At 48.7% G+C, this 22,278-nt stretch overlaps 1 protein-coding gene across 3 annotated transcripts in view; it reads right to left on the minus strand.

Annotated features, from left to right (window-relative positions):
- Positions 1 to 589: 589 nt before the first annotated feature.
- tbc1d14 (TBC1 domain family, member 14) overlaps positions 590 to 22,278 on the minus strand; it is a 39,141-nt gene continuing 17,452 nt past the window's right edge. For 2 of the 3 annotated variants that reach the window (XM_069721847.1, XM_069721848.1), the window contains 11 exons: positions 14,129 to 14,253; positions 12,382 to 12,464; positions 12,072 to 12,189; positions 9,677 to 9,783; positions 7,135 to 7,215; positions 6,932 to 7,020; positions 6,328 to 6,399; positions 3,594 to 3,722; positions 2,463 to 2,572; positions 1,241 to 1,499; positions 590 to 731 (listed from right to left, as the gene is read on the minus strand). In XM_069721847.1, the coding sequence (XP_069577948.1) occupies positions 672 to 731; positions 1,241 to 1,499; positions 2,463 to 2,572; positions 3,594 to 3,722; positions 6,328 to 6,399; positions 6,932 to 7,020; positions 7,135 to 7,215; positions 9,677 to 9,783; positions 12,072 to 12,189; positions 12,382 to 12,464; positions 14,129 to 14,253 (1,233 nt within the window). In that variant the 3' untranslated portion in view covers positions 590 to 671. Of the gene's footprint in view, positions 732 to 1,240; positions 1,500 to 2,462; positions 2,573 to 3,593; positions 3,723 to 6,327; positions 6,400 to 6,931; positions 7,216 to 9,676; positions 9,784 to 12,071; positions 12,190 to 12,381; positions 12,465 to 14,128; positions 14,254 to 22,278 lie in introns of all 3 variants that reach the window. The other variant, XM_069721846.1, reaches the window with a different exon arrangement.

The raw sequence follows: 22,278 nt of genomic DNA on the forward strand, positions 1-22,278 counted from the left end.
GAGTAAAAAACAACAACAACAACAAAAAAACACAAGAGAGGTGAATCTACAGGACAAGAGAGACAAGAGAGACAAGAGAGACGCAAGCTTTTGTTTCATTTCATCAGAAGTGTCATTTCAGGACATTTCTGTCGAGTTCCCTGACGAATGTTTCTTCAAAGATCCGAAACAGCCAAATCCAAAAGATCCATTTGCCAAACGAAAAACAACAACAACAACAACAACAACAAAAACAACAAAAACTAGTGGAATTGTAGTCAGACTGAGAGTCGACAGCCGTTGTTCAAAAGTGACGTGGAGGATGTCGACCGGTGTGTGTGTGTGTGTGTGTGTGTGTGTGTGTGTGTGTGTGTGTGTGTGTGTGTGTGTGTGTGTGTGTGTGTGTGTGTGTGTGTGTGTGTGTGTGTGTGTGTGTGTGTTACATTCCTGCAGCCTTTCCCAGCTGCAGCTTCCAGGTCACCGCTGGGCCTCCGAGCAGAGGAGGGGTGTTCGGGAGTCAAATAAGGCCTCGTCACCGACAGACAACTACCCCGCCCCCGCCCCCCCGCCCCCCGCCCCCACCCCAGGGGTGTCCGGCAGGTCCGTCTGGTCCGGGGGAGGGGGGGGGAGCTCTGATCGAGTCTTGTTAGTGGGTGGTGGTGGTGGTGGTGGTGGTGGTTCTCCTTCCGATCTCAGCTCAGCGCTTCAGCACCGGGCTGCCTCGCTCCGGACCTCTTCTGCTCCGTCAGCGCCTGCGGCACCCGACCAGGTGGAGGAGAGAGGGGAGAGAGGGGAGGGGGAGATGGGGGAGGGGGCAGTTAAAACATGGATCTGCACCGAAGCCGTCAACAGAAGCTCCGGCGCCCCGTCTGCGTTCAGGACCAGCAACGAGTCCGACCGAAAACGCTCCACGGTTTCGGCAGCTTTTCTCTGGTGGATTTTTCTTTGGTCAAATTGGAGGAATTTGCAAAATCCAAAGCCAAACGGCTACCTGATAAAACCAAATTTAAAAAAAGTAATACGTAACCACTTCCTTTGATGTTGTAATATCTTATTTTATTGTTTGTTTCTTATTTATTGTAAGTGCAGTCTCTAAAACTAATTCAACGTCTTCCTTGTTCCCACGATAAAACCGCATTTCCCACAAACCCCGTCACTTGTTTTTTTTTTCCCCCCCCCGGTTTGTTTTGATGGCTTACCGGCTCGCGGAAGGGAAAGAAAAGAAACAAACAACAACAAACAAAAAACAAACGCCTCCCACCTGCGCCCACTTCCTGTTGCGGCTGGTCATGTGGACGGCGGCGATGTGCTGGAAGAGCTGCTCGGCGGGGATGAGGTCGGGCAGCCGGGTGAGGAACTGGGCCATGTGGATGAAGTCCATGCGGGTCAGGACGTCCTGGTAGAGACGCAGCAGGCCCAGCCCCGTGCGGAACAGGAACTCCTCGCCGTCCCGGCAGAACACGTCCCACACTCGGCACGCCAGGTCCAACGGCAGAGACTTGCTGTACAGCGTGAAGATCCTGAGGGGGACGGGACGGGACGGGACGGGACGGGGGAAGGAGGGAGGGGGAGGGAATGTGATTATTCTGAAATAAAAGTGTTTTTTACTAAACAAATAAGAGACTGAAAAAAAAAAAAAGTCAGAAACAAAACGCCTTCAAATCGGGTTTTTTTCTCCCCGACATGAGATTGAGCTTATTTACGCACAATCCAGCGGTTATGGAGGAACTTGTTATTTTGCCAACTCCTGGATTTTTTTTATTTATTTTTTTCTTCAGTCCCTACAAAGTCCTCAACGTCTTCGTCTCCAACCGTATCGAAACCGAAAGCGGAGGCGAAGCGGCTGCAGACTTAAAGCAGGATCAACGATCATCCTCCCCGCGCCGGTTTCATGTCGTAATTCAAAATATCGTTTGACATTAGCGTTTGAGAAAAAGAACAAAAAAAGAAAAAAGAAAATGAACGATCAATTCTGGGCCCTTTAAAAGAAATCCCTTTCAGAAGAGATCAGCAGGACGACGGAGTTTAAAAAAAACAACAACAACAACAACAACAACAAAAAAAGAAAGGCAGAGAGCCCCCGCCCCCACCCACCTGCCCCCACCCCCTCCACCCGAACAGACCGCTGCCCATCTTCCTGTCTTCTCAGAAACACTGAAACTGCGAGGCCACTGCGAGGCCGAGCGTCTCGTTTCGAGACGAAGGTGCGAAACCACCGAGTCAGCAGGATGGAGCACGAAGCGATCGCTGCACGTTTCACGTCGAGCGAATGCAAGTTGACAGGATGGAAAGTTATTACGAGAGGGAAATTGTGGTTGTTGGTTGTTTTTTTTGTTTTTTTTGGTATATATATATATATATATATCTGGGTAATCGATTGTCTGGTTCTAAATTCTCGGTCTCACTTAATGACCCCAAAAAAAGAAGAAAAAGAAAAAAGTTCACCAAAGTTGCAAACAAACGAGACAAACGAGAGGACTCACCAGTCGATTAAATAAATATCGGGGGTCAAGTTGTTTTTCTTGAAATGTGTAAAGAGCTTTGGTAGGTTTTCTTCGAAGAACACTTCGAACGCCGCGAAGTAAGTCAACATCTGTGGGGACGAGAGAAGGTTTGTTGTTTTTTTTAGAGATGGACAGATCGACAGGGGATTTTTTTTTTTCCCCCCCGCTACGTCAGCATTACAGGTACAAAGGTGTCGGGACAACAGAGACGCCGCCGTCGGCGATTTAATTTGATTGACTGGCGGAGGGGGGGGGGGACGCGTTTCCTTTTTGGACACATTATTGTGGTCGTTGTTTTTTTTGTTTTTGTTTTTTTTGGGACATTTTCAAAAACAAACTCTTCATTATTTGAGGAAAAAGTGCTACAGATCACTCAAAATAATGAGGATAATGGTGAGCTGCAGATTTAATTAATATGATACTGCAATAGAAACTGTTAAAAATGTCCTAACAATGTAATTACAAAAAAATATATATATAATATTGAAATACAGCTATAGATACATAGATAGTTACTTTATTAATCCCACAAGGGGACTTTTCTTTTCTTTTCTTTTTTTTTTGCTGACGCAGCATTATAGGTACAGGAAAGCAATAAAGCAATAAAACAACAGAGTAAAACAATGAAATATAAAAATGCACACTATATGCAATAAAATAGAAGAATTAAATTCAATTAAAACGAATTCAACAATAGCGCATACTTCACGCTCCTCGTGTTATTAAAGACCGCAGATCTGAATATTTGAATATTGCTCTGCACTAATGCGGCGGTGTCACAATGCGTGTCATTGGACGGGCGTGTCTGCGTTCCTCGTCAGGTCACTGGACTGCGGGGCGTGACAGCGCGCGCGCGTACGAGCGTCTTTCTGCGCGGGTTCAAACGTTAAATAGGAACTTTGACATGAGATCCGTGTCAAATATTAAAGCTGCAGGTGGAGCTGTGATGTGGTGTCGAAATGGGGCTGTGGTCATTAAGGACGCCGCGTGAAGTGGGTCAGGGTGCACGCTTCTGGTTGGTTGCGTGTGTGCGCGTGTGTGTGTGTGTGTGTGTGTGTGTGTGTGTGTGTGTGTGTGTGTGTGTGTGTGTGTGTGTGTGTGTGTACTGACAAGGCTGTGGTCGACTCTGAAGAAGGCCATCTGACAGGGCTTGTTAAGCAGGTTGGCAAAAGCTATGAAGGCGTCGGCCGTGTCCAGATTCAGGATCAGGACTGCTGCGATGAACGACATCCCCTGCACCTAAACACACACACACACACACACACACACACACACACACACACACACACACACACACACACACACACACACACACACACACACACAGAGAGAGAGAGAGAGTTTGTACAAGCAAACACTGTGCAACGGGTCTTACCGTAAATATAAAACCCTTAGTGTGACTTCCGTTTCTAATGACAGAGAAGCGGTGAGTTTGGAAACCGTCGACAATTTAAACTAAACTAAACTAATTCATTACAAGACGAAGTTCTTCTGACGAAACGCAGACGGAGCCTGACGGAAATATCAAAACAAAAGGACCTGCGCACAAAGGTGAGTGTGTGTGTGTGTGTGTGTGTGTGTGTGGGGGGTTGTGTGTGTGTTTTGTGTGTGTGTGTGTGTGTGTGTGTGTGTGTGTGTGTGTGTGTGTGGGGTGTGTGTGTGTGTGTGTGTGTGTGTGTGTGTGTGTGTGTGTGTGTGTGTGTGTGTGTGTGTGTGCGTGTGTGTGTGTGTTTGTGTGTGTGTGTGTGTGTGGGTTGTGTGTGTGTGTGTGTGTGTGTGTGTGTGTGTGTGTGTGTGTGTGTGTGTGTGTGTGTGTGTGTGTGTGTGTGTGTGGGGGGGGTTGTGTGATTGTGTGTGTGTGTGTGTGTGGCAGCGTTGGGGTCAGTGCAGGAAGTCTTAGTCATTCCACCCGCATGCAGACAACGACAACACGGTGCAGCAGTGATGTAAACCGCAGCATCCTCAGCTCAACAGCTACAGAGTCTGAGAACTGACATCCGAGCAGAGCAGCGGTCTCCCGCTCGACGCCACCGGCCGATTAACGGAAGGATTACATGTCGGCGAAAAGCGCCGGCGGCGCGCGAATATATCATCCCGTTTCTGCCGCCGGCTGCGACCGTTGGCCGACGTGACACAAACAGTCGCAGTCGTGGTCGGGGCGCTTCGGAAATGTGATGATTTGACACTTTTTCCTCGGTCGCGTCTCGTCACTTTTCAGTTTTGGACTGTTTGATGAACAAATAAGGAAGACGATGGCAAAAAATAAATAAATAAATAACGACGATACTTTTTAGGTACAGTCCCAATTTCTGTCTCCGGGGTTTGATTTAATACACAAACGGGACGAGCGTCAGAAAGGCCGCGACATGAGGTGACGCGCCGTCGTCGTCGCGTCGCCAGATGTTCTGAGGCAGGAAATCTTCTGGTTCTGATGTCTGATGTCGGAGCGCGACGCTTAAAGTGGAAACAAACCTCACCCATCACTCGCAGCGTGTCGCTGACATCATTTGACACGTTGCCCAGAACATATCGGACCAATTGACATATTGAGCAAACACCGCTATCAGAATATGAAAGTTGGATTTGGGTTGATTATTTGCTTCTTTGTTGTTGTTGTTGTTGTTTTCCCATGTTTTGTATCGAGTCAGAGAGACAGGAGGCGGAGCAGCGAACCTGCCTCTGTCCAAACGATCACCTCTAATCTGTAGTGCGTGTTTTTATGTGCTGTAACTTCTGACTGACAGCTTCTGGAAACCAGATGTGCTGACTCGAGCTTCCCCGACGAGGTCCCTCGATCCACTCGTCCGAAAAGGCAAACGTGTGAATCTGTGATCTCGACCTCGACCCCTCCCCTCCTCCCCCGGGAAAGTAGCTGCTCAGTTTGCGTTTAAGTGCCGGCGCTATTTGGTTGCGTTTTCCCTCCACGGGGGGAGGTCTGATGATGAAGCTGCATCTCGCACGGAAATAGAAAATATTTGATTTTCTCTTTTGGAACAACCTTCTCCCGCCTCCCACCAGACTCGTCCCACCGGGTGGAAATCAAACCTCTGAAACCGTCCCGTCATCTCGACCGAGATCGTAAAAACACACTACGTAGGCGTTACGTGGGAGAGCAGAGTCTGTGCCCGTAACATCTTCTTTTCTTTTCTTTTTTTAAACCACCGTACCCGGCACTGCAAACACTATATGAAAAGGTCACTTACGATGTCTGACAACTGTCACTACTTCCCCCACAGTGCAAAATGTTCGCTGGTGTTTTTCCTTCATGTGCTGTGAGGTTCACCCACCCCCCCCCCCCCCACTTCCCCTGCTATTTTATTAAAGGTGCAGTTGACCAAAAGCTGTAGAGAGAAAGTTGAGGTCAATAATAGTGACAAAAAAAAAACAAAAAAAGGCCACATGACCCACAACAAAAACAAGACTGACAGAAGTGTCGGGTGGTTTATGGCCCGTCGATGACGCTCATAAACGCAGCAAATTCAAAACGGATACATTCAACTTCAAGTGCGTAACTTTGATCAAATCTGCTTTAGAGGACCGTCCCGCGCACGCAACCGTCTTAAAAAAAAAAAAAAAAGCCGCGATGTTACTTCGCACGTGTTCCACAGACGCGTGTGGACCGAGCGGGTTTTCAGACACCGGCGATTAAAACGGCGAGCATTTCGGCTCGGCGTCGCGTCTTGGACTTCGGCAATACCTCCGGTGAACCGCCTCGCTTTTTGTCAACACGGGAAGCTCATCAGTCCCCCTCCCTCCCCCCTCCCCCCCTCCCCCCCATCCCGTCACGGAGACCCTTCCGGAGGATCAACAGGACGTCATGCTGTGTTTGGTGCGCGTGACTTACGTAGCCGACGTCTGGCCGGTAACAAGTGTAAGCTCCCAGAATGCTGTGCAGCACGTCGTGATAGGGCCCGCCCTGATGGTGGAGGAAGAGGTGATGAAGACAATGAAACAAACGGGCCTTAAAATACACTCGTGATACACACATGGGGTTTTATGACTGAGGGATACCGTGTGGAAATGTAGAAAGGGGAAAACAAATAAATACAAATAAAAATTGTCGTACCAGCAGCAACATTTCATTTCCGTCTTATTCAGGTCTAAAGCCTCTTCTCCACTGACGGGACCGGCTTCTTTTTTTTTTTTTTTTAGCCGTCTATTGCCTGTGGATGGTACCTGGTGCTATTTTTCGCATCGCCTCCATCAGGGTTCAAAAATGGAAGCGAGCCGCTGACTACAGCGCTCCCGTGCCGCGTCGCTGCGGTGACGCCGCCATCTCGCGAGGGCGACTTTCTGACACCGGGGATCGAAATCCGGAAAAAGTACCCCGGTGCCGGACGCGAGTCGAGTGAAGATGCCACTTGGACGCCGGCGCGTTTTGGTTTTCTTCGGTTCAGTATTCGCCGCGCGCAACGTGAACATCTCTGGAGCCGACTCGTGTCACTGACCTGCTGGAAGATGCACAGCTGGGGGAAAGTTCTCGAGATGTCCAGCTTGATCAGCTCCAGACTCGACTCCCTGTCTGAAGAACCTACATCTGAACAACACGGCAGGACGTGAAGAAACGCAGGGGAACGTGTTGGGAGGATAAATGACACACTTTTATTTTTATTTTTTTTAAGCGAACGGGGTTTTTCGTTTTCGTCTCTACCGTCATTTGCCGTCTCTGTTGTGGGTGCTGGAGCGGTGTTCCACTTCTCTTTGGCCCGGGACAGACAGATGTTATACAGCTCTGCAGGGACACAGAACAGCAACACAGTGCAGTCAGTATCAGAGAGGGAGGGAGGGAGGGAGGCGAAATTGATTTTTAAGGCAATTTATGGTTATTAACTTGCACCTTCCAAGGATATGAATGTCTCTGATTACAGGTCGTAAACAGTAGAAATATTAGCTGTAATGTGCCATCGTGTGTTCAGATGTAATTCAGCTCTAACTTGCAGATAAAGGTCCGCACAAAAGCCTGCAGCTCCATGCTCAGTGTTTTAAAGTACTTACAATGGCCTCTCCGAGCTGTGTTTCAATTTCCATCTGCTATCCGCTGATAAAGTGGACTGAATAAAATGGAACTGCCTTCCTGTTGTTTTGGGAACAATGGAACACAACTTTCCTATTTCATCTCGTGTGGTTTCTCCGCGTCTCGACTCTTCTCTTCCTCCCATTAATCCCGGTGAAAGTTGAAATAGAAATACACATTTTCGGAGAGACCGAGAGAGAGAGAGAGAGAGGCTTGAAACCCCTGTCTATCATTAATAGGAATAGTGCGCCTCATGCATGAAGACTCCTTGAGAGGCCGAAGCTCCAGATGACCTGCACGTCTCTCGCCGGCTTCGTAGCGGCTCTGACCTCGTTAACATCAAACGTCAAAATGACAACCAAAACGCCTGGTGACCGACGTGCAGGCGGTGCGTCCCGGGCTCGAGAGTCCCGAAGAGGCGCGCTGTCTATCATTTTGAACACATCTCCTTCAAAATATAGCGGCGCTCAAAGGAGCCACGATGGTAAATAGTGTTGTGGACAGCACCGTAGCAGCATTTCTACTGCAAGCAGTTGAAGCCGCTAGGAGCAGGAACGAAATTGAATTTAATTGCAGGAATACTGTCACTGAGCTGCTGCAGCACTTATGGAATGACAGATAAGTTTGAAAGGACTGAGCGTGCGCTGTGCGCGCGCGCGTGTGTGTGTGTGTGTGTGTGTGTGTGTGACCTCCTCAGCACCCTCTGGGCTACTTGCAGATAAGCACTCACTCGCTTCCTGCTGAGCTGGCCCACTCTGCTTTGTGCTGCTCATCCTTTTAAATGGAGCCACACTCCTATGCATCAGTGTCTGTGTGTGTGTGTGTGTGTGTGTGTGTGTGTGTGTGTGTGTGTGTGTGTGTGTGTGTGTGTGTGTGTGTGTGTGTGTGTGTGTGTGTGTGTGTGTGTGTTCTCCTTGCAGGCTCAGGGAACTCATTGACATGCTGCTCAGTCCCTCGTGCCGGGGGGAAGCACTGGACCATGCTCCTCCATATCACGGACACTCGTCCTTCCTCTGCTATCTCACTGCCTCTTATTCAATTACAGACACCGAGACAAACTGCTACACCCATCTGTGTGTGTGTGTGTGTGTGTGTGTGTGTGTGTGTGTGTGTGTGTGTGTGTGTGTGTGTGTGTGTGTGTGTGTGTGTGTGTGTGTGTGTGTGTGTGTGTGTGTGTGTGTGTGCTTGTGTTACTCATTTTATGGAGACATACATACATTTCCAGTCACATCGTGTAAACAGACTAATTAACTAATTTTTAAAGGGACAGAAAGCAGATGCTCGTAACGTCCAACCCTAGAAGCTGCCGTGCGGAGCGTCCGTGTCCTCCTTCTGTCAGTGACGGTAATTACAGAAACTCGGTTAGCGCGTGCTTACTTCACAGCATCTACTGCCCCCTCCCATGTCGCTAATGTTATGGCCGTGATCAAGTCAAAACTGCCACAGCGTTCATGTTAGTATGATAACATCTGGAAAGTTGAATTTATTTTACCCAAATTCACGTCAGCATAAATCGGAAGTTATAATTTACCTGGCGGCAATATGCGTGACGTAACAGACGTTGATTTATATTTAAAGTCCCGCACTCTGTGTTTTTAGATTGTGGGTTGAAGACGCGCGCCGTGTTCCAGATGACATACACTCATAAATAGTACGGTCAGGACATGTCAGGACTCTTACTTGTGTGCTCACTTGTAATTTTGACAGAGCAGTAGGGTTTGAAATCGCACACTGCTGTTCTGCAATCGGAAATAACCTCAGTTCGACGCACTCAAAATGGTCACTGTTGGTGCACAGGTGCAACACCTGGAACACAGATCTGGTTTTAAGGTTGGGGTAAGGGTTAGCGGTCACAGTTAAAGGAAGTGTTAGAAAAATGAACCAATGAAGGCTCAAATGTTAAAACCTAGAAGAAGAAGAAATAAATAACCGTACCGGAGTGTTTTTAAGTGACAAGAGGGGTTCAAGGAACGGAGTGTAGAGCAGTAAGATGATGGTGGAAATCAGGACATGAAAAATCACAGGTTCATTGATTCTGCATAACGCAGACAGTCAGATCCAGCACACACACACACACGCACGCACACACACACACACACACACACACACACACACACACACACACACACACACGCACACACACACACACACACACACACACACACTCGCTCCTCTGTACCATGTGTGATGTTGAGCTCGTTGCCCACAGCCAGGCTCCACACTCTGCCTCTGACACTGGGGGGGACGCCCTGCCACCACAGGTCCCTCACCCGTCGAGATGTGCACCTGCAGCAGGGGGAGACACGCGGGTGAATCTAGACGGAGGGAACACGCACGCTTTGAGGCCGCTTGACGACCGGGTTTCACGGGTGAAACCGTCATTTGCTCTCCAGCGCCACAAGGTGGCAGTCACCCCTTCCAGAGTCCTTCCTTCAGACCGAAACTAACCTTTAACCCAGATGTCTTTCGCCTCTCAAATTCCTCTCTATACTCTCCTCTTGTTTGTATTGCGGTAATGGAAGTGTTAAGTCCGCATATTAATACAATGCTCGTGGTTGAACTGGCATTTCGGGGGAGTGGGAGGTGAGGGGGGCACCGCGAAGCATTTAAAAAAATTGAATCAGCCGGTGAAGAAAGATCACAACCAAAACACAAAAGCTCCCTGACTTTGATATGAAAGGATGAAGTTATCATCTCATGCCTCACACCCACAGCAGTAGTAATATTTTGGAACACTAAGTACAACTACTGCGAGGAGTTCTGATGCCAAGGTCAATTCAAATGACCTCAGGAGGAATAAACACGAGGCAGTTAAGACTTATAAACAGGTTGTGTTTTGTCAATTAATTATCATGTCTGCACTTGTTTGTATTTGCAAAGCAGCTGTTCGGCGAACTGTCGGCTCCCAACGTGGCGCTGATCGTGAAATGACAACAAAACGGTCACTTTGAAGCGTCGTATTTCCTTCCGGTTGTGATGTCGTCGTTTTACAGATAACTTAAGGGAAGACGGACATATATTGACCGCGTCACGCATTTTATGAGCAGAGCAGCACATCTGGAACTTCGTGTGTTAAACTGAGACGATTAAAGCGCAGTATAACGACGATGTACGACTGTACTACACCGTGTGACGACACGGTGCTGTAAGGATGACTTTACATTATAGGCAATCGCCACGAGCTTGTAGAAGCAGTTGGTTTTTTTCTCTCTGAGGATTTTTTTTTTGTTGCATTCACAAATTGCTCGGTTTTGCAGCAGCTTTTCTCAAAACTTGCAATAAAAACTTGTTGACTAAAACTAGTCTTATGTCATTTTGTTGTAAAATTGCAGGAATTGGTTAAAAATGGCAAGTAAAATTTTTTTTAAAAAATGTAACTACTAACTACAAAATATTCCTTCAATCCTGTTCCACTATAAAAGTCATCGTGCACACAGAATCACTGAATGAGCTGCAAATAATAAAATAAAATAAAAACATCCGAGTCATCAAAGTGACACAGTTTTAGAACACAGACCGTCTGTGACTGTAATCCACAATTAATAAGCTCAATCTTCTGTAAGATCATATTAATTCAACACAAAGTGCAGACTCTTGATGGCCAATAAACTCGTGTTCCTGAACTCACTGTATGATTAGACTGATGCAGGGAAGCGACTCGTGTGTTCTAACTCTCAGGGTAAGACCACATTTCCCATAAACCCCGTCACTTCCAGTTTTGGCCCGTTTTTTTAATTTATTTATTTATTTTTTAAATCATTCGACATGTGGTTTGTTTCCGACGAGAGCAGATTTCTGACCAGAAACGAGGGGCTTCTCTTGTTGACGAGGAACGGTTTTGTTTCGAAAGTCTTCCGTCGCGTCGTTAAAAACCTCCAGCAGACTTTCTACCGAGAACATTTTGTTGTGGAGGAGTTGCAGGAATTTTACGAAATTGAAAGCTCCCGCGAATATTTCAGAGGCTGTTTGGATTTGCTTCAATTACCGAGATTAAAAAGTGCCCGATGTCCCGGAGGGACGGATGAATGTGGGCAAATGTTAAACACTGATGAAGAAACTGCCACTGATAATTACACAGTCCAGGAAACTGTGTACACTGCTATGACTAGGAAGAAGAGGCAGTTTCCTCAATAATGATAATGATGATGATGATGATGACGGATTCATTTTAGTTTTGTTTTTTTTAAATGTTTGTAAATGAGATGAGGGGCTCATGCCACAGTGAGCTTTGTGTACAACAAAACAAGAGCAGGTGATGCGTCGGTGAGTCCCAGTTTAACAGTTCATAATCCAAAACGTTTTTTTTGTTGTTTTGTTTTTTTAAACCAAACACTGATTTACAGACTAATGACGGCACTTCTCTCATCCTTTTATTTCTGTGTGTGTTCAGAAGAGATTAAATGAAATAACCGTCGTTCGTTTGAAGCGCTTTGAAAGTGTCACCGGTGGTTGTATGGGAGAAATCCCTTCTGCGTGCGAAGGATCTACGTGCAAGTCAAACAACGTCTTGAAAATAAAAGTGTTGTCTGGAGAACACCGGGTATCACGAGTAGAAACCGAGTCTTGGTACTCACACGGTGCTCCAGTTCGGTAAGATGTCCTGGTTCCAGGTCTGGGCAGCGGAGCCGATGCTCTCCTCGAGTTTGCATCGATCCTCCAGCTGCTTCTTCCTCTTCTGGGCTTCCTTCAACTCTACAGAAAAGACGAGGGTGATGACAAAAACGGGGGCAAACGGAAAGAGGGGAGAGGACGGCAGGCTGAAAGGAGATAGGAGTCTTTTTTTTTCCTTTTTTTTTTTTTTTTTTTTTTTTAATGCCGTGATGTGCAACGTTTTACAGAAAGGTGGGGGAACCTTTCAAGCAGGTTCGTGGAGGATGAGCTCACCTCTCTTCTTGGCCTGGGCCACCATCTCTTCATACTGCTGTCGGTGCTTCTGTGCCTCCTCGGCCGGCTTGGCGGGCAGATTGCTGGAACCCGCATTGCCGTCGCACACGGAGAAAACGGGTTAGCCGCTACGTGCTCTCTGAGCTCAACGTGCATTATTCATGGCGTGGAAGCATGCGGTGAACAAAGAGGAGCGGGGACGGGGAGGCCTTCGTGTCGCTGGTCTGCTCACGGAGTGAATTCGACGCCCGGCGTGACGCGGCACGAGCGACGCGCTGTTGGTTCGATATTTCTGCCTTGTCGTGATCAACATAAGGCAGCACTTAAGTCATCGTAAATTGTGTCCTTGTTCAAATTTCTACTTTCAAAACCACGTTAAGTACGTCAACCTTTGATTGGCTATTAATATCCAACTGACCAATCCGGTTCGCGTTTGTTACGACGCTGGGCATTAAAAGTTCCCTCTGAAAACAAGCCGTTTCCAAATATCACATCGCATCCCTAACAGAAATGAGGAAAACAAAAAACAAAAAACAAAAAAAAATGGTTCAACCGTGCTGACGAAGATTCGTGTTATACGATTAAAAGCCCCAGAGCAGCTACCGGAGCCCGGCTCGGACCGAAAAGATTCACAACAAGACTCGACCGAATCAGAAAGCTGCAGAGGAAAAGGTGTCAGCAGGTCTCGGGTCGGCTGACGGCGCCTCCTGCGATTCAGCCCGTCGACTCGACTGCAGTTTTCCGGAAGGCGAGGTACAATAGATCGCGTTTCGTCTGCTTATTAGAGAAGACACCTCGAAGGCTCCTCTGGAGAACACAACTGCTTCAGGATATCAGAACAGGAGAGAACTCTTGTGTCATGTTGTTTTTACTCGTTTCATCACTTCTAAAAGTGCCAATGTTGCAAATAGCTCGCGATCACTAACCTCGCTCCCATTTTTAAGATGGTAAACATTATATACAGCAAACAATAAGTCTGAAATGCCGGAGGTTCAAACAGAAGTAGGGAGCTGTTGCTATGGAGATGTGAGATGGTCTCGTGGAGTTGCTGGTGTGAACCGGTTCAAAGTTTAAAGTCATCTTGTTGCAAATCTTTTGGTCTGAACTGGCATGCGAGGGATCTTGTGACAGAATTTGTCAAGAGGAAGAAAAAATAAATAAATAACTTTAAGACACATTTACTCGCGTTGGAACTGAAGACGGAAACGTAGAAACCGCTGGGAGGTTGTTGTGCAGCAAAAGGAGCAGCAGCCGAGTACGCAGCTGTGCTAGTCACGGTGCTGGAAACAAACTTCCTACCATTGTTTTCACTCGTCATGTTTTTCAGCGTGTTCGTACCCTCGCGAAATACAAAAGGGGCTAACAACCAGCCTGGGAGGGGTGTGTGTGTGTGTGTGTGTGTGTGTGTGTGTGTGTGTGTGTGTGTGTGTGTGTGTGTGTGTGTGTGTGTGTGTGTGTGTGTGTAGGCGTCGGGCTCGGAGAGCCGCCATCAAACGTTCGGCGGCACTTCTCTTTCGCCGTCCACACCGATGCAAACGGGGGACGCCCGGGCGAGAGCTGGAACGACGCCGAACGCAGTCTAAATGACCCGGCGGGGGGGAAGAGGGAAAGGGGGCGGGGGGGTGGGGGGGGACCGCGAGAAAGACGGAGACGCAAAGACAAACGGGTGTGACTTTAAAGTGCCCCCAGACGGGGGAAAGTCCGCCCGGCGGTGAGGGAGGGATGGAGCATGAGGGTGTTTACATACGCGGGTCTGTCCTCCAGTATCAGCGCGGTGGTGGAGAGCGGCTCAAAGTCCAGGTTCTTTCTCACACCGTGCCTGGGGGACGTCGGGTTGCCAGGTCCAGCTCTGCCGCTCTTTGTTTCATATTCCTGACGACGAGAAGACAACAGTGTTACAAGGGGAGCCGGCTCGCAAGTCCAGTTTTGAACGGACTACGGTGTCACATTGCTGCCGGTGCGCCGCGTCCGAGCGTGGCGAGACTAGAGGGGGGGGAACACGTGGTAACGGTCAGGGAGCATTGAGGGTCACACCACTGTTAGGGTTTAATGGAGGCGAGAAAAAGAGAGAGAAAAAAACCCCACAAAAACAAACAAACAAAGGAAACGGTAAAACGAGAGGACAAATAAAGTGTACGTAAAGTCAACCAGAAACACTTGGAAATGTCACGACAACCTCGTGACGATGCCCTTTTCGGGCTTCTGAACATTTGCCAGCTGGCCGCTGGGAGCGTGATACAGAGCCGAGAGAAGGGGCAGGTCATGTGACAGTCGGTGTGTTACAGCTAAGGCCGCAGAGCAGTTAACACATGGTCACCTATCAGCCGCTGACTTAAAAGGTAGTGTGTGTGTGTGTGTGTGTGTGTGTGTGTGTGTGTGTGTGTGTGTGTGTGTGTGTGTGTGTGTGTGTGTGTGTGTGTGTGCGCGCCTGCTCATATTGCACTTGTCCCATTTGCAGTAGCTTCCTAATTAACTAGCAAGACATTGCAAGATCTTCTGAAGGTCTTGCCTGAACTGAAACACACACACACACACCATTGTGTGTCCAAAATAGCCTCCAGTGTGCATTGCGCTGGTTAATAATGCAGGCTGAGGTCCGCAAGCAATCAGCGTAACACTGCGCTGCCACTGGGACGTTCGCACTGATCAGCACACGAGGCAGAGAAATCCATTCCTTCAATAGGAGCGTGTGTGCACGCGTGACTGCCGCGATACAGCCCGTGGTATCGATGGGTCTTTGTGTTGCTGTCTGTCGTAACACAGCCCAGCTTCCACCGGCCTTCAGGGGAAATTAAAAGTAATTCAATTCTATTGAATTTTGACTTCAATGGGGGGGCGGAGGGGGGCAGGATGTTTACGCGCACGCCGTTCGGTGCTGATTGGTTAAAGGCTGCTCCAACAGTACACGATGAAGCAGGAGGCAACGACCCCGTTTCCATTTGGCTCCATCAATAATCCAGACGTATCCGGCCCCGGGGGGCCGGATCGGATCGCAAGTGGTCAGCAAAAGCACGGGGCGGCGTTGCGATCCGATCTGCTCGGGCCTCGTTCCGAGGTTGCCACGGGCGACTGGTGGCCACGTTCGTCTCGGCGGGGGAAACGCAACGGCTCCTCCGCGGCTGCTGGAGAAAAGAGGGGATTGATGGACAAGACTGCACTGGGGACGGTCCGAGGGGAGAATGCAGCGACCCGTCACGACTTCCTCCTGCTTTGCTTCTCCTCTGCACTCCCTCCCCCTCGCTGCTGTGCATCCGTCTGCCTCCCTCTCGCTCCCCCTCGCTCCCCCTCGTCTCGTCGAACACCATCACCACGCTGCAGTTTTGGCCACGTCGGCTTCGAGACGACGCGAATAATAAAAAAAGACTATGCTTGGAAGCTCCTTCGTGAGCGAGTAAGCGTCCACGTCATTAAAGCTAAGCCGCTTCGGTAAACAGACCCCGACATTTTTATTGTGGAAACTGTGCACTTTATGACATTGGTAGTGCTTAAAATGAAGGCAGTCAAGTCTATTTGTATATCCCACGGTTTACGTGCGCGGCCCCAATGAGCTTTTATGGGCACACACCCTTAACATCTAACCACGCCAATATGAAAACAGTCACTACGAATGAGAAATGATCACCGAATCTGCAGCTCAGTACTTCCCGACTTCCCCGGCCCTGAGCAGCGCACCGACACGGCTGGAGACTGGCTGGTGGACACGGTGGAGGACTCGGCAGACAGATAATAGACATATTTTTGTCCGGAGGAAACGAGTGAATATAATCTCTCAATGCACGAGAACACTACATGCAAGTTAAATGGTCTGCACTTACAACAGCACCTTTTTAATCTGGGCACTTCACAATGTTTCGCACACCAAGGGGCGACGGGAGGCACTTCAGGTTCAGTGTGTTGCCTGAGGACACCTTAGCACGAGGACAGAAAGAACAGGGCATTGAACCGCCAACCTCACAGTAAAGGGGCAAACCGCTCCACCACCGGAGCCACGACCTGGACTCTTATCTGTAAACTACAACCATCGACTGTATTTGAAAGTGGTTGTAGTTTCCTCGGTCTGAAAAATCGAGGCGGTGCTGCAATACCACCGAGTGCCACTAGAGGTTGGCTCCAAAAAGCTAATAAGACTCCTATTCCACTTCTCATAAAATTCAAAGTCAATCAAATTTCTCCGCGAGTTCGTTCAGTGTCGTTAGCTAAAGTCACTCCCTTTTAGTTTTCTGGCGGCCCATCTGAAAATAATCCCGTCATTATACATAAAATAAGCTTAAAAAAAAAAAAAAAAAAAAGAGTTTTGTGGGGGAGGGGCTGTCGGTTTGACTGACAGGCCTGTGGTGCAGTCGGGTTACGGCTCAGAACCAGCAAGGTGGCGCCGGCCAAAGTGTGACCTCCGGCGCTTCATAAGGGTCGTTCAATGACCAACCGTCACTGTTGCTCGCCACTCGACCGAGACAGTTTGTGTAATTGTTTTACCGTTTGCCTTCCTTATCTCTTCCCGCCGAGTTCGATAAACCTGAAGGCTTGTTTACACCCCGCTTCGTTTTTATTCCCTCGTCGAACGTCCTTGCCTCTGCAGTGTCGTGTTAATGACTAATAATATTGAGCAGTAATAGTCAAACACACACAACCAAACACCGTCTTCTTTCATGTCTGGAGTCACTGGCGGTGCGCGTTAATGAAAAAGGTAACGGGCATGAGCTGCTGTTTGCTTTACTGAGGCCGGTGTGTACTCAGGGAAACAGCTACTGGTCAACAGAAAAGGTTAGCCAGAGCCCTGGGAATGGATGGATACTGCGGAGAGAGGGAGGGGGGTGGAGGGTGGAGGGGGGGGACCTGGCATCTTTACAGCAGCAATGCAGGTACGACCAGCAAGGTGAAACGCAAGGAAGGACATGCGCGACGCCGTGGCAACAGGAGGAGACAAATGCGGGCAAAAAAAAAATATAAAAGGAGTCGGTGATGTAAGAGTGTCACAAGTGCGTGAGGTTGAGACATACCAAAAACGAGCCCGGTCATAAAAGAAATCAAAACGATTGACGGCGCACCAGCGGAGACAATAGAGCAAAGCCTAACCACATTAGTGTACAGCCCTCTGCTGCCCGACCCGTTCTGCTGGTGAGTCAGCATTTTAGCGGAGAAGTGAGTTCGAAGCGAGCAGCTAGAAAACAGATGGTGAATTATTACTTCAGTGACTTCCTCGTGGAGCTCCGTTTACTGTTAGTACCGGCTCCGATTTTTTTTTTTTTTAATTTTTTATCATACAGGATCCTGGACAGATGTTGTGCCAAAGAAAGAACCAGAAAGTATTTTTTTTTAAAACTGTATCCTGACCTGAGATTTCATTCGGCGCCAGCTTTTTGGGACTTCGGCTCTGCAGAGGCAGTTCAGTCCGTGGTAACCAGCTGTATCCGTGCATCCGGATTGTGGGTCTAGATTTTAATACGATGAATTATAATGATGTGGCCCTCCATTCCCACCACCAATTGGAGCTCTACAGAAAGAGGTTTCCAACCTCTCTGGCTTGTGAACCCTAAAATCTAACCAGTGTCCACTGGTGACCTCGTACAACCCAACTCGGTGTCACGCCAGATCGCGTAACGCACCTGCCAAATCCACCAGATGACGTCGTGTCAGCGTCACATTTTAGATACGCAGCGTACCGTAGGTCACGTAAGTTACCCAGCAAGTTAAACCCGTCGCGTTATGTACGTGACTTGGTTAAGTGAGGTAACTAACCGATCCTGTGTTTGCGTCATCCAAGACCGTCGCTGATCTCTTCCGTACTTGCGCAACTCACTGTGCACGCGTTCACACCTCGGCGAGGCCAAACGTGACACCCGACGCCGTATCTCCCCGGGTGCGTTGCACACTTCGGCCGGGCTGCGGAATCGGTAATAAAACTCTCCTCCCCGAGCCGGCCTTCCCTTTTCCGGGGCCGCGGTGCGCCGTTCCAACCGGATCGGATGCGCTTGAGTCCTAACGACCGAAATTTGCAAAGTTGCCCCGCGTTGCGAGTCGGGCTTTCACACTCGTCCGCCGATACGTGCGGAGGACGCGCCGAGTTTCATCTCGAGAAACAGGAGCGTACGACTGATGAACTCGCGCAGCTCCAATGTTGACGGGGGTTTCATGGGACGGTATACCGTTACGTTTTCATAAATGGCCGGCTTCCGGTGCGAAACACAAAACCTGCCTAACTCGGGAGCACAGACGGGTCGGAAAAGACGCTCGTGTTATGTTACGCGCTTCACAGAAGATTTAACACGGGGAAACTGAAGAAACCTCCTGTCCGCACGTAGCACAGCGGCTTGCGTCTACTGCGTCCCACGATAACCTGCCGCCGGGGCAACCTTGCTTTGTCATTGTGGCTTTCAGCGAAGTTCTCCAATTTCCTGGTAGTGGTGCGAGAGTTCTCTCGAGGGCCTGGCTGCGCGGACAAAAGGCTGGCCGGCGTTCATCCGGCTGCTAATGGCCTCCGACGGACACTTAGCTGCGGGTGCACAGAAGCAGCGCTGCGAAGACGCCGTCAAGAGGTTTCTTTTACTCATTTACAGCTCGTCACAAATACGAGGGCCGACAAAAGTCTGACACGCGAGCAGACTGTCGAGAGGTTGCTAAAACAAATGGTTATAAATCTCTCCTCCCGCGTTGCCATGGAATTTTTCCACCGCGTCGCTTTCTTCGTGGAAACACCCCTGCTTTTCTTAATAATGTAAGCCGAGAGATTAATAGCCACGGCGCGGGGGGGGGGGGGGGGGCTTAGCCTGATTTCGCTAAATGCCAAACTGCTCCGACTCGCAGCTTTTCCACTGGAAGCTGCCGAAGGCAAAACCCCCGACAGCACCAGAGCGAAGGGAGGGAGGGTCATACGGCTTGATGTGGGGTTGGTAGTCGATCAATGTTTTTCATGTACCATCCAGATTCCATCAGAATTCCATTGATTTATTTATTTTTTAAATAAATAAATACATTAAACTGATAACAAGGGAAAATTTTTTTTTTAAAATACCAACATTCTGCAATAAAGACGACCGTAAAGCTCTTCTACTGATTTCGCACGTCAGGTCCGAAGTTCACCAGTCGTGGGAGAACTACTCGGAGAGAAATAAAACTTCCTCCGCGGCCCTGAGGCATCGTTTGCTCCGATGACATCACAGATACGTCATTCCAGTCACCGCGCGAGCCTGTGACGGAGTCGAGGGAATCAGGAGGACCCCGAAGGGGGGGGAGACGGCCGACGGGACTCCACCACCTACCTTCTGTGGTTTGCCGTTTTTAAACCTGCTGCTTGCGAGTCCCTGGAGTTTTATACAGGCACAATACTTGCTTTGCTATCGCTTGTGACGCGCACGTCCGGTTTATCTGCGCTACGACGTAAACGGGAACCAAAAAAGTGCCGAGTATCTTCAAGCGAAGATGCTCATTCTGCCGAGTTAGTTCAAGGCAAATATATATATATATATATATATATATATATATTGCGCTCGGTCGCCTTTGCGTCATCTCTGAAAGTATTCGGACCGTTTGATTTCCGAATGCGGGTCGGAGAAAAAAGTTACACCGTGGGACTTTCCTCCTACATTTCCCAAAACTGCTGATGGGACTATTTAACTTATTTATTATCTTGCGGGGGGAAAAAAGTATAGGCTACATTGGTAATTTGTGTCAATACTGTATTTATCAAGTATGATGAAGCAATAGATCTACATTCTTTTACGTTTAAAATTATGATCGCCATTATTAATCCGCATAAAGTGGAGTGCAAGTTCTTTTCACAGTAATGTATATATATATATATATATATATATATATAGCTTTATATAAGCTATATGCAAGCTTTAACACAAAGTGAAGGAAAAAAGTGCAATACCCTGACGGACGGGAACAAAACAAAAACAAAAACACCAGCGTCAAACGTGGATATATTCCAGTACTTTTATATCTGACCGCGTTCTGCTGGAATGACGAAATAAAGAAGAGCGCAGCTGATTTAGCTGTCGGGATGACTTTCATTAACTTCAATCAGCAGCGGGAGGAAATCCCCCCCGACACGCTTCAAAAAGCCAAAATAGAAAAAAGAGACCACACTGTCACACTGTCACACTGTCTCACTGTCACACTGCTACACGTGCTTTTGTTGTGCTATGATGAAGGCTCATCTCCGGGCTGGCCATTAATCAGTCCATCACCGCATCCTGAAAACCAGACATTTTTTTTTTGTTTTGTTTTTTTCCCCTCATCTTTCCACACAGTCATCCTGACAATCATCACCCGGCTCCCCACGAGCCTCAAAACAGGCCAATTGTGCGAAACCCGAGCCGTCCTCTTCCTCCGCTGCCCTCCGACTCTGCCGGTCGAGGAGAGAGAGACGCACACAGCGGCTCGCCGCGCTCGGGCCGCCGCCGCCTGTCCTCGCGGCGCAGCTGCTCACTCACCATGAACGCTGCTGCGGTTCCGCACAGACGGGCCAGTCCTCCGGTGGGTCGGTGGGCGGGTGGGGGGAGGGGAGGAGGGACGGAGGGAGGGCGGGTAGAGGGGGTGGGTTCCGTTTCCAAAAACCCTTAGCCTCGCGTCATGGCTGCTGCCCCGGCGAGGTTCACTCCTGGCAACGGGACACCCGGGAGGCGAAAAAGGAGGGCAGAGGGACAGTCAAGCTGCCGACGGACGGACACACCCCGCATTGCAAAGGATGCAGCAGCAGCAGCAGCATGACACCCTGCTCTCCTCCCCACCCCCACCCCTCCTTTTTTTTTTTTTTACCTCCCTCCCCCTCCTCCTCGCTCTCTCTGCAGTGACGCTACGCCGATCCACTCTGCATCAGGTCTATTGCTGCTGCTGCTGCATGTGTGCGTGCATGTGTGTGTGTGTGTGTGTGTGTGTGAGCGAATCAGCACCGCCGTGTGTTGTTAAGTCACCGTCGCTGCGCCGACAGGAGCTCTGAGCTCCACTGAGCCCTGGCAGTCCTTCTCAATCAACCCCAGAGTAATAGATCAGGTTTCAGCCACTCAGCCCCTCTGCTCTCTTAATCCAGTCAGGACTGAGTGAGCAGCTGCAGCTTAAAGGTTACGCGTTGTACATCTGGTGCTCCGGGATCATTTTCATATCGTCCCCTTCCTATCCAGGCATCATCACCATACGTGGATGTGATGGTTTAGAATCTTGACTCGTCGGTGATGTTCAGCTTGTATTTTATTTGCGTAACCTTTCTAAGACGTAACAGTCCAGGAGGTTTTCTTCTGTTAAATAGTGTGACCGCTCTTTGGGTGATACGACAACACCGTAAACCGTGAAATTATATTTGATAACTTTGCAATTTATAACCGTTAAACGTCTCCGTGTATTTGGACCTTATGGATGATTTGGCAAATCCATGTAGGTTTTTGCATTAGAACGCTGATGTAACCTGATTTGAGATGTAATAGTGTTTCTTACTTGTTTGAGGGAGTGCTTTAAAGCCATGTTCCTGATGGATGTTTTGGGAATGTTAAAGATATCTTTAAGTGTAGATATTGTGGATAATGTGGCATGTTCATGTTTCCTGCTCATTCTAGCCCACCGCAATTTGAGCCACGGCAGAACACAAAGTACACTAATAATAATAATAATAATAATAATAATAAACCAAAGCCAATACAACGGGGTTCTGCCACTGGGGCTTGAACCCTAAATAGAATTTGAACATGTTTAACAGAATCTATAAGTATGCACTCAAATACGTGACTGTAAATGACAAACTGGAACCATGAGTAATTCATTTCCACCTCCGACGTGACTTTTAGATGTCTCTCTCTTATTTTGCTTTTTACTCACATTTATAAATGTGTGAGGTCATCTGCGCGGCATGGCCGCCCACAGGTTCACACTGCCGGGGTTTGTACCGCCCGCCGCCGTGTGCGC

Source organism: Brachyistius frenatus, unplaced genomic scaffold (genome assembly GCF_029030835.1).
Source record: "Brachyistius frenatus isolate BFR_SWC_R1_liver_20210118 unplaced genomic scaffold, ASM2903083v1 Contig_274, whole genome shotgun sequence".
Taxonomy (NCBI): domain Eukaryota; kingdom Metazoa; phylum Chordata; class Actinopteri; family Embiotocidae; genus Brachyistius; species Brachyistius frenatus.